General features: G+C 43.3%; 1 protein-coding gene across 1 annotated transcript in view; it reads right to left on the bottom strand.

Annotated features, from left to right (window-relative positions):
- Positions 1–19,297, bottom strand: part of FSTL4 (follistatin like 4) — a 180,419-nt gene that overhangs the window by 116,619 nt on the left and 44,503 nt on the right. Inside the window, 1 exon segment of the mRNA XM_042826438.1 lies at positions 6,709–6,957. Within this exon segment, the coding sequence (XP_042682372.1) occupies positions 6,709–6,957 (249 nt within the window).

The following is a 19,297-nucleotide window of genomic DNA, read 5'->3' as shown; positions in this document are numbered from 1 at the left end:
ACCTTTCAACCTTTTCAACTGTCTTTTAAAGTGATCGCCTGGTCTTTCACAATTGTTGCTTTTTGGGGGCCTTAAAGAACATCCACTCCCAACCTCCAAAACCAGAAACAGGAGCTTTGTTGGTAACTGCTGCTCACTGTAAGTCTACCTCCAGACCAACAGCTTCCCATTCAATGAAGGCTTCTGTTCACTTTGTATTGGAGTCTAGGAAAAAAACATTGGAATGCAAAAGCCAACAGAAGTCATCCTACACGTCTTCCAGTGAAGGAGGACAATCAGCAGCTGGTTTTGGAAGGCTGTCAGGCTCTTCATGGTTCTTCTGGCAGCAGCAGTATTCTCTACACGGTATTGTCACTAACATTAAATGTACTTTTTTTAGTCAAAGAATAAATTTAAAATTATCCTTCCATTGAGAATTAATAGGTGCTTGCAACCACAATAGGTCCAAGAGGAAATGTCAGCAAGCTGTTTGGCATCAGAACACCAGATTTACAGAGAATGAAAGCCTCTTCTATTCAGTTAACATTTGGAATAAAAGGCAGGTGAAATTCTGCAGGTACAACAATGGATGGAAAATAATCTTACAAATCTTAGACAAACTCCTACAAGATCCGTACTACCACAGCCAGGAGCAAACCGCCTCGTGTTTGCATTCTCACATAAATCAATGGATCTTGCACAGCTTACCCCAAAGACAGATGCAGTCAGTTTATATAGGAATCAAGCTGTCAATCACATTTTAAAGGAATCAGCCTGACAATGCAGGTAAAACTGATCATTCCTCAAAAGTCTCAGAGAAAAAAGCTGATAAAACAGCATGGGAATAACAAGGAATCCTTTGGATATTCAGAATCCTGAAGTATTTGCTGTATTAAGAACTGTATTAGCCTAGTGAAATGAAACAGAAACCTCTATTATACAAAATGCTTATCTCTCTTTCTAACATTTGAAAGCTCTAGCATGCTTACACAGGGCACCAAAAAGATCATTAAAGGCCAATCCTGCATGCTAGAGACCCCAGCCTTCTCCCCAGAGGCATTAATTACAAATCCCAACTCCCCAAGCCCATCTCACTGCTACCAGCCAGGCAGCAGTGCTGCAGGTTCTAATTGGCAAATATTAATTGTGGGCTGGAAAACGTGCCATTAACTCACACTCCGATTTTTCCACCTGGAAAGCTGCAGTGTTAAATAGAGCAGGTTTCTCTGCAGCCTGCAGTCCAGCCAACCCAACGGATCTGTTTTGCCACCACTAAACGAGAAAAACACCCAAGATACTCTCCAAGATGTTTTGGAATGCTCTTTTCTAGAAGAAATTACTTCTGCAAGTAACAAAACACAGAACTAACACATAGACAATAAATAAAGTAGCAAGGAAACAAACCACCACCATCTGAGGCTGAATTCATAACTACCGAAGATTGCTGCAGTCCACTTTGCATGAGTTATCAGCCTGGTTGGTTTTTTATCTCTCCTCCCAGTTTGCAATTCTTCTTAACATTTAAGCATTGAAAGTTTGCTGTCATCGTGCAGGAGATTATAATGTTCCATAACATAAGAAGAACAAGCAAAACAACTTTTGGAGAATAGGAGGAAGGATATATAAGAAGTCAAAAATGAAAAATGCCATTTAGACTGTGAAAATGGTGAGACCATGGATAACCCAAAAGGTGGGAGAGGCCCCAGCACTGAGACCTCCAGCATCACCTCCTGTTCTGAGCAGGATGCTCAGGGCTGCTCCCAGCCAGGTCTGGGGTGGCACAATCTCAGGAATGGGCAGTTGGCAATGCCTATATTGGGAGGCTGCACAGAGGGCTTGTGGTATGGAACATCCTCTGAGCAGCACTGCAAAGCTCAAACTCAGCAGCAGGACTGTGTACAGAAGGCAGGAAGGTGCTTTACCACACATTTATTTCCATTTCCCACCCCAAATCAGTATAAAAGTATAACGGATTATGAGGCAAAAACTGTCCTTGGCTAAGAAGGAAAATTAAAAGTATTTCCTTAATAGGAAAAAAAATAACTTTAAGTAATAACAGTAAATTATTGAAAAAATTACTACTAACATTCTGGGAGAGGATAGAAAAAGAACAAGAACAGGACTGAAATACCAGAGCATGAATGGGTTTTTATAACGCCCCATTTTTCCACACGAGCTCTGCGAGATCACTTAAAATTGGACATTTAGTAGAAGTTGGACTAAGTTGAATTAAAAAAATTAAAGGATAAGGTAATAAGAACAGCTACATTTACATAATGTGAAGTTCACAAACGTGGTCAGCTGTGCTGCACTGAAGCCATGTGAGAGCTCCAACTAAATCTGACCAGCAGCAGTAGAAAGTCGCTACACATCCCAGCCAGAAAAACTGAGCATCTCATTAAAGGCAGTAATGATACAGCTGGATAAACAGAGTATGCCAGAACCAGAGCAGATAAGGAATGAGTTTGGGCAATAGCATGGCTGCCCTTCCTCTAACAGGGTTGAGCTGATGCTGTGCTTTAGGATTGCTGATCTCACAGGAAACAGCGAGAGAGAAGAAGTGGCAGAAGGGAAGAATATTACTAAATCCCGGAAGTGGAAAAGCATGGCTCTAAATAGAAGAGCTGTTTTTTTTCCTAGGATATGCTCACTGCTAGAGAAGTAAATTGCTCCTGTGCTTGAAGAGAAAGGGAAGAGGTAAGAGAGGAAAATCTGTGCTGAGTGGTGAATGTGCAGCTTCTGCTGGCCAAAAACAATGAGAGAAAAAATAAGTGAACAGACTGAGTGGGTGTAAGAACTCAAAAGGAAAGAAAAATGAATAGAGTGGAAATAAAGGAACTGCTGCCATGGAAGAGCAAAGTATAGTCCAAATCACTGAGCAAAAATGATATAGCTGCATTATGTGAGGCATTCAGATAGGAACATTCCAAGGGCAACTGCTCATTTTGGATATCTGTGGGACAATTGTCATTACAAGCACAGACGTCTCTCTGGTTTTCAGTTACTGGAGTGCTTTTGGGGAAGAGAAACCTCTTCTCTTTGGCAAGGAGCAAAATCATTTTCTCCTGATGTGTTTTGTTACAAAATCAAAATCTCCAAGCAATTCTATGACAACAAGAAAACAAAAAAGCAGTAAAAATATGTTTAAAAAGCAAATAAATAAAAAACCATGAAGTCTCAAGCAAAGCCTTGTTCAATGAGAGAACAAAACTGCTTCATAATGGTGAAGATAGACCAGGGAGGGGTTCAGCAGCTCGGTGCAGGAGGGATATTTCCCCAGAGACCTCTGGATGTAGGACTTCTGCTTTGTGGCACCCCCCTTTGGGTTTCAACTCCTAAGGAAGGTTTCCTACCTATTTATGGACTGTTTGTCAATCGACCAAAAGGGGAACGTAGGTATTTTTCTGCCTCTTTCAACTCCTAGATCTCATCAGCCTCCCCCAGCAGACCCAGCTCCAAGTCTGCAGTCTGGGTGCTGCTGCCCTCAGGGAAACCTTTCAAAACCACAACATTGATGCAATCCACCTCTGTGTGCTGAGGGGAAAAAAAAGCACAGTGCTTCTAGTCACACCATGAAGAATATGCTGAAAGACCTCAATCATTCCCCAACATACCAACACAGGAAAGAAAGAGAGCTCTTTCCTGTGGGCTTTGTTATCAGCCTACTATGGACAATCTGAGGTCACAGCCCTAAAAAGGGAGCAGAGGTTTTTTTTACCTGTTGCATCCCTGACAGCCCTCCTGTTTGTCGCTGATAACTGGGCAAACCAGCAGAGCACACAGATGCTGCTGTGTGCTTCTGGGCAGGGCTTTCAATCCTAATTGAAGAAGCCAACTGGGACAAAAAAAACACGAGGAAGCCCACTCAGCAGCCTAATTAGATTCAAATAAGTAAACTGTTTACTCGAGAGAAAACAAATAGCGTATGCCCATGATATATACCTAACATCTAGGTGAAACAATACATCGTGCACCTTTCAGATGGTTCTCCAGTCACAAAACTTACACTGCATTTACAACGCTACTGTGCATATCTGTAGATTAACAGCTTAATATAAATCTACTGATATAAAGAAGTTGTTCAGTCTCCTGTTTGTAAATCAAGAATGACAAAGAAATGAAAGGATACACAGATGGTTACCCCAGGAGCCACATATCAGGAAGAAGAGCCGAAACCAAATATTCCTCAGTCCTACTCTGCCTGTTTATTCTCCCTTAAGGTAAACTCTTTTTCTCCTACATTTTATCTCTGCAGACAGTCATGAAAAGTACTTTATTACTCATGATGGAAGTGAAGAGAGTTTGTTTCTTTCTCTCTTTCCATAAAGCTTTTATTTTGCTGGAAAGCAGATTTAAGGAATGCCCCATTGCAAGAGTTTAAGGGTTACTTTAAACTGGGACACAAAACTACAACTTCTGACATCATTTCATGGCCTGTTCAGGAAAGCATTCAAGCGTGACATTGTACCATTAGGTATAATACAGCCATTCCAGAGGCACTGATTACTGCAATGAGAACTCATCTTCTTTAGCAGTATATGCGATAAGGAATGAATAAAAACCCAGGCCAGAAACATCACTGTAAAAAGGCAGGCTATGTACGAGAATGGAAAAAATCTATAGACATCTTCTGGGGAACTGGAAAAGAAAAACCCGCAGTGCCAAGTGGGATTCGGGGGATGCTGAGCATCCCTGGAAAAGAAGATCTGTATTTCCCCCCATCCAGTCCCAATCCTTGGGGTTTAAGGTCCCTTCCAACCGTAAACACTGTATGACTCTATGACCCAAAGACAAGTCCTCAGAGTAAACAAGACTTTGCAATGTTGAGCAAAGCAGAGTCTAGACAAGTCTTGAATTCTGGGGCTGGTGTCTCATGACTTCCTCCAAAGCACGAGAACTCTAAGGTGTTCCTATCTACAAAAGGTATCACAAAGATAAATTAAGTCTCTTCATAAAAAGCTGCTTTAAATGGGCCCCTCTTTCATAAGTAGACTCTTCTACCATCATGCACTTGCAAGTATTAGTAAATGAGCACTTCTGATGGATAGCCGTGCACACAGTCAAACTCCTCAGGGCCTCGAGTGCCCATTGAGCTGAAGATAAAAGAATTATTTTCATATTTGATCACATAAATGTCACTGGAGATATTTGCAACAGCCCACTCTAATCTTTCTGTAGGTAGACGGAGGCATATTCGACAATCAGTTTTCAAGATATACTCCAGTGAGACCCTTATGTGACCTTTCATTAGAAGTAAAATAATTTACGACTACTTCCACTCCCTGGCATTATATGACACTCCTCCCAGTACCGCAGCCTCACTTGATTTGTGACAGGAGGTACACAGCCCACAAGTTATTAACAGAAAAAGATAAAAGACTCCATCCCAACAGCACTTCAGTGCAATAATGATAATGAAATTTACTATCGTACCTGTCCAACACCAGCAGATGATTGCATCCTACTGGTAAACCAGAACCGTCTTTAACATCAGCACAGCTGAATTCCTACTGGACTCAGGTCTCATGACACAAAGAGAGAGGCAACAAAGCAGAAGCACAAAGCTTCTCTGCCCCTTGACATTCCTGTTTGTGTACCTCCTCCTGCACGTGGTCTCCATGTGCTTTCTTAGCAACTTCGTTGCTTTCCAAGATCAGAAGAGCAGATCCACCAAGGCCAAAGCAAGGCTTCAATCTTAGATAGAAATTTCCTGTTTATTATTTGCAGGAGCCCATATTGCTATGAGCTAAATCTCAGCAGTAAGCTATCTACTTTTTCCCTCTGCATTACGTACATAATTATTTGGCTATAAAGTTGATCCAAAGATCAACAGATCAAAGATCTAGAAAAAAAAAGTCACAAAACAGCAAACATTTTTGAACAGCTGCATACAAGCCTTGCTTCAGAGCCCTTTACTTTTTGTGCAAACACCCAGCCTCAGAAAGCCATTTGAAGTGCTCCACTTCTGGGCACAGACATTTTTGCAACCAACCGATCTGCCACTTCTTTTCTGCAGGAATACATCTCCAACACTTTATCATTTATTTGCCTGTCACTGTTCTTCAGCTCTGATGGTGTGTTTCCTGCTCCTCCAACTTCATCTCAACAACTTTTCTCCTTTGCCTGTGTCATTTGCCCACATGGGCTGCACTGCAATTATCAGCTGTGCTGCTTTTGGGGGAAACATCGACCCCACAGAGATGACAGATCCTTCAATGTTCCCAGCACGACCACACTACCAGATGTCAGACTCTCATTGCCAGGGCTTGGAGAGCAGTCAGTGAATGATACTGCTCAGCACGTAGAGATTCAGCTTCCACGTTCAGTATGAGGAGACAATTATTTTTTTTCCCCTCACTTGCGCAACAAATATTTGTTAATACTGTATACATTTTTCACAGTGCCTTAGTCCTTGTCAAATCCTTAGCCAATGAATCAGCTTTAAAAGGTTATTACACTGGAAGCTGTAAGTACTGAGTATAATATAACTTGCAGCGCACTCAAAGCATGCACCAATGTTAATTATTGATTAGATCACAGTTTGATTACATTTTGGGTGACGACACCCAGGGGTTTAGATAACTGCATAAAACATTGTGTTCTGTTCCACAGAGACCCAGAATAAATCATCCTTTAGAAATAAAGCACATTATTCAGTCATTTATCAGGATTACAGTAAGATGAGTGATGGAAGTTATACAGAAGTATTCATTTTTAATGATGTCCTACCTTTGAAGAAACAGTCCTTGCTGTGGATAATGTAGATTTTCTTCCTCTGAAGACATGAGGCTCGATGTAACTGACAGTGATTTTCATAAAATTTGCCATCAGATCCACATACTGGCATGTAGCTGGACTTGCAGTCTTCTACACACCTGCACTCAGGCTGCTTGGTGTCCCTGTTCACCACACACCTACTCCCTCGGCCGCAGTACTTCTTCTCACATGATGCATGCAGGCCATCCTGACCATAAAGAACTGCACAGAGAGAGAGAAAAAAAAAAAAAAAAAAAAAATCAGTGTTAGCAATATTTACCTAACAGACCATCCTTGTCTGCTGCACAGCAGTGCACAGCCATTACAAGTGCAGAAGCTAAAAGGTTCCCAAGGCTAAAAGCACACTGTGACAGTAGCACGATGGCAATCTGCAGAGCATCTCCACTTCTGTGCTCCCAGACCTCCAGCTCTGAGTCATCAACATCTCAAGTATGTGCAGAAAGTGCTTCCCTGAGAAGTGGCAGACATGCGGCCATTCATTCTTCCATGCTTCTGCAAAATTAGACCCTACAATAGGAACTAGTGAGAGTATTCCAGTGCCAAAAATTTGGGCATGACTTGGACTCAAGAAGCCATTCTGAAAGCCTACACTCTGGCAGACTTACTGCATATAACGCTCTGAATGTTACTGCAACTGTCTGCTGTTTGATACCATTAAAAGGCAAACTGAGCTGCCCCAGTGCTGTAACATTTTCTGCTTCTGAAGTCAGAAGGCTTGCAAGAGAACATCATTATAATTCATACAGGACAGGATACTCCCAAACAAGCCACTACTCAGAGCAATAATTAGCATTACATTCAGCAAAGAGAGTTGCAGGGAATTAGATTACTCTATGCTAATTGGAGCACACAAAGCAGCAAATTGTAAAGGGAAGCTGCAAAAGGCATAATTAAAGGAGGAATAAACATTTAGCAGCGTACAACCTGCTGCCTGCTCTGCACAGCCTCCTGACAGCAGCCACCCCTGTGCTGTGACTCGATCTGGATCAGCAGGTATGAAGCAAACCCCAGCTGTCCATATTCACCATGTGTAGGATTGGCTCTCGGTGAGTTTTTGGTGTGTCCCAACCTCTCACCCCAAAACCTCCATCACACACAATGGAGATGTGAGGAGCATCAGCAATAGCTGCTTCAACTTACTGGTCCTATTTTTTTAAATGCTAAATTCCTTGCTAACAACCACATAGTCCCTGCTTGCTCAACCACTTCAAGCCACATGAAACATCCCATGTTGAGTCCACTTTTCCATCAAGCAATAAGGGATTAAAGCATGTTCATAAAGATGAGTAAAAGTTCCCACAAATCCCATTTGGTTTGGTCCCCATTAAGTCTTTGTTTTACCTGAAAGAGGGGAAAATATCTGCTGCTGGAGGATTAACTGTTTGACTCAATAACTCATTAAAATTCTTCCAACCTTAGCAAGCTAGGTAATATTGACTTTTCCTGACTCATAATAAACTAGAAGGTCAGAGCATCCCTGAGCAGTGCAAAAAAATACAGTCCCTGGAAAGCATATCTAAATATTCTTTATTTATATACTAATTGTCCCAGGGTTTCTGAAAAACATCCTCAAGAATACACACTTTGTGACCTCCAGGTGAGCTCATTGCCAAGGGCACCAGCACTCAGCCCTGCTGCCTTTTGGAGCAGCACAGAGGCTCAGGTCAGCTCCTACAGCATCCTAGAATCACTGAACCACTAAGGCTCAATAAGGTTCAAAACATGCATTGGGCACAGTGACCACCATGATACTTACAACCAAGATTGGTGTTACTGCCTACATACACATAACTGGGATACAACTACAGCACAGCCCCCCCCATGCTGATAGCTGTAATTCTCCCTAGACCCAGCACCACACAATGCACCTCACCAGAGGTTATCGCCCCTCCTGCTGACCACATCCTGCCCCAATGGCCATCACACACAGCAGCAGCACAAAGTCCTCTTGAAGCCTCAAGTATCATGATTTTTAATATTAACTTGGCATTGATGAAAGCAAAAGCAATTCCTATTGCAAAGACAACGTTGTTTTATTTTTTCCTTTTTTAAACAACACAGCAAAGATTTGTTTACCACCAGCTTATACAGCAAAGCACTCTGGCTTTTCTATCACCACCTGGTTACTATGGAGAAGCCTCATAAAGCCTGTGTGCTTTCATGTCTCGCTCCTTTTGTTCAGTTTGGTTTGTTCTGTGTTCCCAGATGAAGAACTCCTGTTTGAACAGAAAGGGAGGTGGGCTGGACAGCCCACAAACAGCATGGAAAGCAAAAGCTGTGTGATCAGTAATCCAGACACCTAAATCCAGCGATAGCAGCACACAAGCAAGGAGAGTGTTAATATAGGATTTCTTTGCCAGAATCTGATAATGCTGCTCATAGCCCCTTAATTGAATTACTCCCTGAATATTCCTTGGAGGAACTAAAGGTCCCCACACGCACACTCAGCCATGCAGACAGGCCCTGCGCTAGGAAGAGTAAGGAACACAGGACACAGAACAGTGGTGGAAAGCCAGAGGATGGAAGGTTTCCAACTGTAAAAGCTCTGCTGTCTTTACCCAGGTAAGCAATCAACCCCCAGCAGCACCGACACCAGGACCAAACAGGCAGGGCAGCAGCAAAAGCCATCGTTAGCTGTGCTGTGTTATTAGAAGTGACTGCATTCCTCACTCTTACGAGGATTATTAAAAACAGGAAAGGTAATCAAGTGAAACCACCAAGTACGTACATGTGGTACACATGAGCCTCACTGCACAATACATTCAATTTATTAGTTGCAAAGAAAGTCATACACTTAGGTTAAAGATTGGTCATCTTGCCAAACAAGCCACTTTTCAATGCTAATTAAGTTTACCCTACATGGCTAGTGATTGATTTGTGGTGTTACAGTCAAGTCAGGTTGCTGGAGAGAGGAAGCCCATTTGTGTACATCCGCAAATCCCCGTCACTTCCTCAAATCAGCTTCTGCTGCCCACGAGAAATTTGGCATTCCACTCAAAACCCAACAAAGCTGGGGTACAGGCGGTACAATAACCGAGTTTGGGAACTGGGGAAGGTGCTAATGGGTGCCTTCATCTCAAGCAAGACTTCAGGAAATGAAGATGCTATTGCTCTGTTTAGACACTGGAGGATACACGTCCTTTGGCTGCTTGTTAATTTATAATGACTTGGGCAACAGCTGCTATTACATGTCACTAAACATGTTACAGATCAGACTGGAGCTATCAGGCAATTCATTGTTTACAACATCCAAATCCAACCCTACTCCTTACCTGGGCAAAGCTCCCAAAGAGTTCAAGGAAAGGCTGGGCTGGTGACAAGCACTGATTTCACTTAAGACCAAGCAGACAAACCTATCACACACAAAGCAAAGCCAAAAACCAAACAGCTCTATCAGGTTGCTGCTCATAGAAGGCTGCTTACATGTTGCAGAAATGCAAATTACTACATTTACATTTAAGAAGCCAGTTTGTCTTCAAGGAGCAGTGCACTGCTGCAGGCAGCTGGACACCCCAGTTCATCTGTGAAGGAAAGAGCTGAGGCTTTACATCAGCCAGAACTGGAAGCTTTAATTATGAGGAACCAGAGATGGGTGTAACTACGACTGGAAGCTCTCACTCCAACTGCTTCCAAGGCAGATTGTTGTAAAGCAATAAAATAAAATCTTCTATAGTTGTAAAAACACTCAGTCTCCAAACTTCATTTGTTGCTTCCAGGAAGGAGCGCAGTGAGCTCACAGGTCAGCAGCCACTCCTCACCCACCTTGACACTGACTTCCAACATTTTCCTTTGCTACCATGCTGAGGTCTGAAGCAGTGCACCTGCAAGCACTTTTTACTGCTGTGAAGTATACTTGCTGGTACATGCAGATGTCCATTTGCCAGCTGAATACATTCCACATGTGCTTGAGCATTACTCTGCTGCCTGTTCACACAGATCCACACACACGTAAAAGTGATCAGCCAAACTTCACTCTTTGCTGGCAACACAGCATCCAATGCAGCAGCACGAGGCCCCAGAGCTTCCCTTCCCAGCACATCTTCAACACATGCCTTGAAGTAACAGAAGTTCAGGTGCATGACTATTGGACCTGGCAGCTGCTATGAGCAGATGCCAGTGCTGCACACATTGTTACTACTGCAATAAAATAAGAAAGGAAACAAAGCAAGAATTTCATAATTAACTGCTCTGAGTTTCTCTGCTTTTCACTGTACTCCTGTTATGGAAGTGGCTAAGCAGAAAAGTTGCAGTGAAACTCCTAGTGCAGGGAATGGCAGCAGCACAGCCATTAGCTCTGTTACTTGCCCTTGGTGCTGTAACTTATTTATTCTTACAAAGCAAAACCAGCAACTTGTCCTGGAGGAAAACACAGAAAATGAGATGTCTTCAAGTCTGTGTTTTTCTAAGGATGCAAACTATTTGGTTTCCAGGCTCAGGAGATAACTGGGGGGAAACATCTTGGAACAGAAGGGGAAGGATGCATCAGCCTCTGCTGAGGAGCAAATCAGTCACACACTAATTTGGATGTTCTACAGGGAGCGAAACACGGGATGACACACAAACCCTCCTGCAAACAAAAATTACCCAAACTTCTCATTATTTCAGGTTTCCTACTGAGAATTCTTGCAGAGTTTTTTAAAAAAAGAAAAGATAAGCACCTAAAGGAAAGGGAAATTGCATGCAGGAGTCCCATGGGCAGTAGTTACGGGGCTGACACCAACACTGAGGGTCTGCGCCTGCCATTTAATACCAAAGACACTGCTCCACGTTCAGCAACGACGTGCAGTTATTCTGCAAACAACAGCATGAAACATTCAAAATCATAGAATTGCTTTCTCTATCAACAGTTAGATCTGAAAATAGGGATCAATGTCATCCCAGTGTAATTAGACTTATTTTTGCTCACTTTCAAATCCTTTTAACCACAGTGACACCAAGAGCTCGATTAAACTGCATTTTTGGATGGCACTTTGGTTTATGAAGGTATAACATGAAAAACAGCCAGAAGAAAAAAAAAATCTAAAGCAATGTGAAGTATTTGCACAGATTACTGAGGAAGAAACACGGACCAAAACGAGACCATATATATATTTAGGCCCTTGCCATGAGACTCTACCACGCACAATTTGCCTGATTGTTCTGCTATTGAAAGTGCTAAGAAGGCGATTCATAAAATTGCTCTTTACTCAATGTTTACCTAAGTTTATCTGTGATAAGTACTTCATATTGAAGGCAATTTTATCCCATCACTGCTGTGCAGCAAGTCAGGATCTGTGCCCAAGCCTGCACTGCTGAGCACACGTTATATAGGGGTCCACACAGATGCTGCCTGCACTCACTGGAGGATGGGACGTGGTGTTTCCTTCAGCACCCACACTTAGCATGTTGTGAACAACCTGGTAAAGTTGGACAGGATGAGCACACACATGGATCTGTTTTACTTGATCACGCATTTAATTATCTCAGTGCTGCATGGTGTGAATAATGCAGAAACTTTCCAGTGTCAGATCTTGAGGGAACAGATCATATTAATACTTGGGTTTCTTTGACAAAACCGTGTCAGAAGAATACACTCTTCTGAAGAAAGGCAATGAAATTCCCACAGGTGACTGCTCAAAACCAGCCTTGTTGCCTTTAATCTCTCTCATCAATCTCCTGCCTGCCCCAGCCCCTCGCTCCCCCTCTCAGGACCCGCCTCGCTCTCCTTGCTTTCAGTTCCCTTTCATCCTCTGACCAGCACAGCAAGCCCCAGCGCTCTACAGGCTGCAATAAAAGCTATGAGAAATCAATAACAGTGTCATGCATCTTTCTGCTATTCCTTCAATGAAGTTCTTGTGGCAGAGACTGTGAAGACGGTCAAATTCAATAATGAAATAACTACAGGTGACGTGTGTGTTCTCCTGGTGAATTCGCCAATTATATTACCAACAGAGCTGCCAGAGGCAAGCTGAACAAACAAGATGCTTCCAGTTGCCCGTGTTATTAAGCTTTAAACCCAGCCCCACACATTGCCTTTGCTTTGTTCCTGGTTTTCCTCCAGATACACAGCTGCAGTGGAAGGGGGACACGCACTCAGCCATCACTCATCACCCCAACATGAAAGTTACAAGACACCTTGTAATATTAGCAGTGATTCCAGAGCAAAAGACTCCATGTTTCTCTCTAAGGGGCACTCTAAAGTCTATTTGCTATGTTTTTTGACTCATTACCTTCCAATAATACCATTTACTAGAAAAGTATTGTTTTGTTTACTGTGTATTTCTTTTTCCCTTACACACGCATGAGTCAAGCATTATTTCACACTGCATATAATTTTTCTCTTTTTCAGTTTCCTATTTGTTTTCTCACTCAGCGCATCAATTCTCAGGCTCACTGAGTAAAAAAGAACAGCTCATTGCATTTGCCTCAGAAAACAACATTTTTCTAATAATGTATTTCTGGTTGAAAGATGGATAGACAAAACTTTTATAGTTAGTACTCGCTGTGCGCCCACATTACATTATTCTGGAGTTCTGCTCTCAGTGAACATCACCAGTCTTGCACCTGTCTGTACAACTGCCACTGCTCAAGGTTTCAGGACATCACAGCAATACCAGTGTCAGCACTACCCTTAATATTCCTTCCTCTGAGGAAGCACATTTGAACCCTAGAAATGAAGTCTCATCCTCGAGAAACATTTTGCAGGCACGTCCCAAAAACGGACGACAGAAAGGCTGCAGACTTTCATGGCCAGGAAAGGATGGAGAGCAGCACTGGGTACAACCTAGAACACAGTGATCAGACTCCAGGTCTTCCAGTAACTTCCATATTCCACCCTACTATTAGTGTTACTTGGAAGCGCATTGTGGCTTAGAATAGGCTTCATGCCACAAGCAAATACTCAAAACACAGATCCATAGCAGAGCCATCTCTCCTACAGCAGCCATATATGAAGTTCTCAGATCAGGCATCATCCTATACCAAGGGAAGCTCTTACCCTCAGAAGGAAATAAGTGAGAGTCTCCAAATCCACTTCCAGGCTCCTTTCCTGACCCCCCCCACTCTCCCAACCTGTGATTCTCATGGACAGAGGTTTCCAGACAGAGCCATCACCAGCTGCACGCACAGCCTGCAGCACTCCTTTTATTTTGTACAACACATGCAGGAAGGCAGACAACTGGGGGAAAATTAGGGGCTGGATAGAGCTTTTGAGAGAGTCTTTTTCTGAGCATCAACATTTTTCCGCAAAACTCAACATCTGCTGAATATAAATTGAGAGAAAAGGGGAAAAAAAAGTGTTAAAGCTATTTAGCTGTAATGGAGTTTGTGTTAGTGCAGGTGCCTTTTTTTTTTTTTTTTTTTTTTTTTAAACTTCTTGGTGAAGCATAATGTGTTTGACTCATGACTACTTCACCTGATTGAAGAGACAGCCCAACCAATGGGATGAGCAGCATTCCTGTATCACATCTAAATCAGCATCAGCTTCCTCCTGGAAACTGCTGAGATTGCACTGTGGCTTTTCACATTCTTTTCCCCAAGACATTTCATTTATGTTTTCCTGACTCAATGCCTTCAAGCCTCATGCATTACAAGTGGAAGATCTTGCTAGTTATACCAGAAGTGGGAGCCAGTAGCCAAATAGGGCCATTACAGGAAGAAATACAGCCACAGGTATGCATTACATCTGCGTTGGGACGCAGGAAGATATTTTTATAAGTCAGTTTTAAGCCACTCCTCAGAAAGAGAAATATCTGTTGGAAGGACCCACTCAGCCGCTCCATGTGAGGGAGTTGGTTGTTGGCCTGCACACATCCTGTTTTCATTCTTAATGAACCATGTAATCTCTGTCAATGAGAAAACTGCAGTGTGCAAGTGGGTGCAGGAGGAGAAAGCCATGGAGGAGCCTCTGCAGGCACCGGTGAGCTGCCGCACTCCAACCCCTTCCTCTCCATTGCTCCTCCAGCTTTGCAAGGAAAAAACAAGGAAAAGGGAGGCCCTGAGGACCACTCACCAGCTGGAGGAGCAGCTGGCCAGTATGGTGCAAGAGAAGCAATTCCCAGCTCAATCTTGCCCCCACCAGCTCTGCCTCACACACAGCCAAAATCATTTTTTTCAGCTGCTCTAAAACCAAGAAAATACTTGAGCTCAGATGGCACCGCCCTCACCTACACGTCCTCCAAGAGAACAGCAAGATCTTTTCTCCTCACCCTACCTGCTGCCCAAACGCTGCACGAGAGAAATTTGTTGTGGAAACACATTTCATTGAGATTGCAGCTAAATCTTCAATAGATGTTACTGCCCAGCAATGGCAATGGGCTCAGCAACTCACAGCTGTGCTAAGTTGGGCTGGCTGCGGGTTGAGGATGTTCTCAGAGGGAATGCTGTACTCAGATCCGTATAATGCCAGGCAGATGAGCCAGTTTTAATTGGGATGTCACCAAAACAGCCAAAAAAAAGAAAAATTATGTCCACCAAAATCCCAGCTATAGATGCTGCTCTAGGAACAACCGGTCCTCAAGTGCAGGACACAGCAGTGCCCATAAGCCTTAATTCAGTGCTGATCAGCTTGAGTGAGCAGAAGGTGCTCCCTAAGTTTGGAGCCAGCCTGAAACATTGCCCCAACACCACACAAATCAATAATCACTTGCATTCCACTTTCCCGTTCTGTTACCTTTAATTACCCCTCCCCATCCCAGGGCCAGCCACCATTTCTGTCTCAGGAACCACATTACTATTCATCCCTCTTCTCTACAAACTCAAGGTGGTAATTTTAAGTTTCTGGAAAATTTTCTCATACCTCCTTGTCATGTTCCAGCACTCTCTGTATATTCATTTGTCAATCAGTTGTCCATAGCTTCAGCCTTGTTCTGACAGATATTTAATGTTTTAAAAATATACTGCACCAAGTGGTTGGAAGCATAGGCATCAACATCTTAATCTCTTAAATTAAACAAGAGACATCCATTTTATCCCCATTTACCCTCTAGCAGTTACTTCTCTCCATACTTCTTCTACAAAGAAGGACAGAAGAATTAAAGCCATTTCTAACGCATCGCAAACCTTTTATTCCCCCCACATTTGCTCCTTGCTGAGGAAGCAACGTGAAATGCATTTATCTGATGGAAGAGTTACAGCCTACCAAACAGATAACACAATAAAGTAAAAACCTACTAAGAAATCTGCTTAGAAGTGAAGACTTCAAATCTCACACACTGTTAAAGCTGACTCAGAGGGTATCAATGCAGAAATGGAATACAAACACTAAAACACTGACATTAACTACTTTGTTTTTATTCTGAGGAGTAGGAAAATCACCAGCTTCGCTGCTTGTGAGTCACAACAGAAAACAATCCAGAAGAGGTGAAAACAGATAAAAATAACTGTCACAGATTAAGGGTTTCTGCAGCAGTGTTACTCGCTTTAAGTATCATGATCTGAATTTTGTTAATTTGCACGGATGGGGATTTGGACTGGCAGATATTACAGCCAGGGAAGGGATGGGCTCAGCCATGTAAGATGTGCCCACCTTTGTACACCTCCACCCCTCTGCCACTAGCAAATGACATTAATGCAAACACCACCTGGAAGAGAGGATGACAGCCATGGGTCCCTGCAGGGCACCTGTGCCAGTGGGGCAGAGCACAGCCCTGCAGCCAGCCTCGCAGAGCTGCATCCCTAGGGAACTCCTGGACCACGCTGTACCCATGGATGAAGGCAGCAGCCTGTACCCATAGTGCAGGAGCAGTATTTGTTCATTCATGTTGGGAAAGCACGTGGGGAGCTGAATCTGAAAGGGTACATATATAATAATAGCACATGTATTCACTGCTTTCCCTTCAAAGGTGTTCTGTATGAGGAATAAAAAAACGCCACTGATAGAAATCAACACAGCATTATTTCTCTTGGAATACAGAGGCCCCCGATGGAAACAAAAGGGTCACATTTAATAGCAGAAAAGGGAAAGCTTGAGATAAAAGGCAGGAATAAGCCACAATCATCACTCATCAACATCAGAGCGCATTGGGCTGAAGCAGCATTACAGGGCTTTTTATTCTTTTAAGATAGGTAATGGAATAAAACGTATTTCAATGCAGGGCTTCTCTCTGCCCTTAAGCTGATCCGCACCAATACAGTACAGTCCTGATCCTACAAGTAGAGGAGACGAGTGCAGACACCCAAGGCTACAGTTACACCTGATCACAAGCTGGCTGTAGGAAGAATCCAAGCAGCTTCCAGCTGAGCCACCAGGTGAAGATGCCCAGCACACAGCACAAAAGGACAGGCACTGCGTTTCAGACTGAAGACTTACACTAGGCTTTTTCCATCAGTTTATAATTCAGATTCATTCCCTGGTGCCTTAGGAAAAAGAAAAAAAAGCAAGTAAAATATTCATTTTCAAACTTAGGAACAAGGGAAGAAACGCCCCAGTCTGCCTTCACTATCACTGCCCCTAGCACATGCAGCTCTCAGGCAGCTTGGGAACTGGAACCAAGGAAAGGAGATCTGCCACAGTCTCTGGAGAATACTGTCCAGAAAGGAATAAAGAAATCAGAGGCTCTGTATTGGATCTACAGCGAGAACAGGCGTACAGAAACAGCTTTTACCAATTTACCTGCAATTACAGCCATCCTTCAAACTATCTTTTAGTTATGCCAGCAGATAAGCAGCCTTACTATTTTATCCCTCAGGAAAAAAGTTTGAGAAGCTGCAATAAACTTCAAAACTTACTTTTTTAAAGGGACTAGATATTAATTACACTTTGGCACAGCTGATAACTTGCAAAAGAAATGCACAAGCAGCAAAAGGACGACTGCAGAGGTCTAGGAATTAGCTCACTAAACAACATTTGCATTAGAGAAAATCCTACTCCTTGCCCCTCCAGCACGGCTCATCCCATTGCACCCATTGCTTATGGCTGCAGCCCTCCTGCTGTACCCACACATTGCTCCACAAGGAGAGATGTTGCTTCAACCCATCAGTAATGGGTGAACATTTCCAGAAGGCATGTTGTGGCCAGGGTGAATAGGATTACTGGCAGCAGTGAAAAGTTAAGTCCTCTGCTCAACAACACACCAGGGATAGCAGCTGCTTTCCAGCCTTGGACTGCAAATACCATCTTGCCAGAGCTTTCTGTGCTAATGGAGCCTATTTTCTCTATAGGGAAGAAAAAGGCAGGGAGAGAATTCAATTTTTATGCTTCCGAGTTTCCTACTGATGCGCATGTATTTGACTGCTCCTGTTCCCATTAACACCCAGCATGGGCGGATTTAAACAACTTCAGAGCTGCTACAAGCTGGGATCATCCAAGAGACAGAGCAAATGCTTAAAAAAAAAAAAGTTGTATTTCATGTAAAGATTTTTCTGCACTAAATAATACAGTATAGATTTGACTTAGAAAAAAAAAAAACAACCAACAATGTACTTCTCAACAGAAATACTCCTTGGAAGCCATGGCACAGAACAAAGCCTGCCTCTGTTTGCACTTGCAATCCTCACCAACACCTCCAGGAGCTGTGCTTGCAGAGCAGGGTCCCGCAGGGGGTCCTGGGGGCGATGCACTGACTCCAGCACGACAGGGACTACATGGCTGCCTCTGGTTTAGTCAGGTGAAAGAACACACACAGTGCTCGTTCTGGAGGAAAAAAAGGGTCTGAAACGGTCAATGAAAGAAATCCCTCCAGGATCCAGCATGAAATGGAGTGAATGAGCAGCTGGGGAAAGGGAGAAGAGCACACTGTTCTCAGAGCGCGATGGCAGGAGTCATCCTGAGCTAAAACTGAGTTTCCCCAAAGTTCACATTTGAAGCTGTACTTGTCTCAACAGCACTCAAGCGTACAAAACATGTAAAAAATTGAAAACAAGCTCTATTTGCGTGTAGATGCCCTTCTGTCAGGAGCAGGGCTAGGTTTCCCAGGAACAGAGTTTGCTGGGGGAAGAAATAAGACCGCTTTCATGATTTGCACCATGAAAACCTCAAGGCATGTCCCAGTCAGAAGCCCTATGCTGCAGCACAGGGGTCCCACTGTGGGATATATCTTCTCCCACTGCAGTCAGAGTGCACACTTGTGCTGCAATTTCAATCTATTTGATAGTGGAATGTTACTGCAGGACTAGACAGCATCACACAAGAGGTGCAGGTGCATTTAACACAGCCAGCAGCAAATACATACTTATTAAACGGGAAGACGGGAGAGCGAAAGATTCCTCATTCAATATTTGTACTTAGAGCAAATATTCTGCTTTGACAGAACAAGAAAGGATCTGTTTCCCCCCCTTCTCGTGTATCCTTCCCAGCACAACTGTTTCACGTGTTCAAACCGAATAACAAACGCCTGACTGTCTTTGCAGACATAAATTGGGAAACAGCAAAGAAAGCTGCTAACACCGAGCTTTGTACTGCATGGTCCAAAGGGAGTCCACGGCGGGGACAAGGCAGAATGCATTAAATCTCAATTAGATCACAGTACACAACAAAGCACAGAACATTATCATCATATTTGCTCACCCAAGGATTAAGTGGCTTCCTTCAGAGGGGGCTGTGCTTGCAAAGCGTCTTGGGGAC

The sequence above is a fragment of the Centrocercus urophasianus genome, unplaced genomic scaffold (genome assembly GCF_019232065.1).
Source record: "Centrocercus urophasianus isolate 14NV4802_14NV808 unplaced genomic scaffold, USGS_Curo_1.0 seq_26, whole genome shotgun sequence".
Classification (NCBI taxonomy): domain Eukaryota; kingdom Metazoa; phylum Chordata; class Aves; order Galliformes; family Phasianidae; genus Centrocercus; species Centrocercus urophasianus.
The sequence above is the reverse complement of the archived record's forward strand: the minus strand, read 5'-3'. Positions and strand labels throughout refer to the sequence as shown.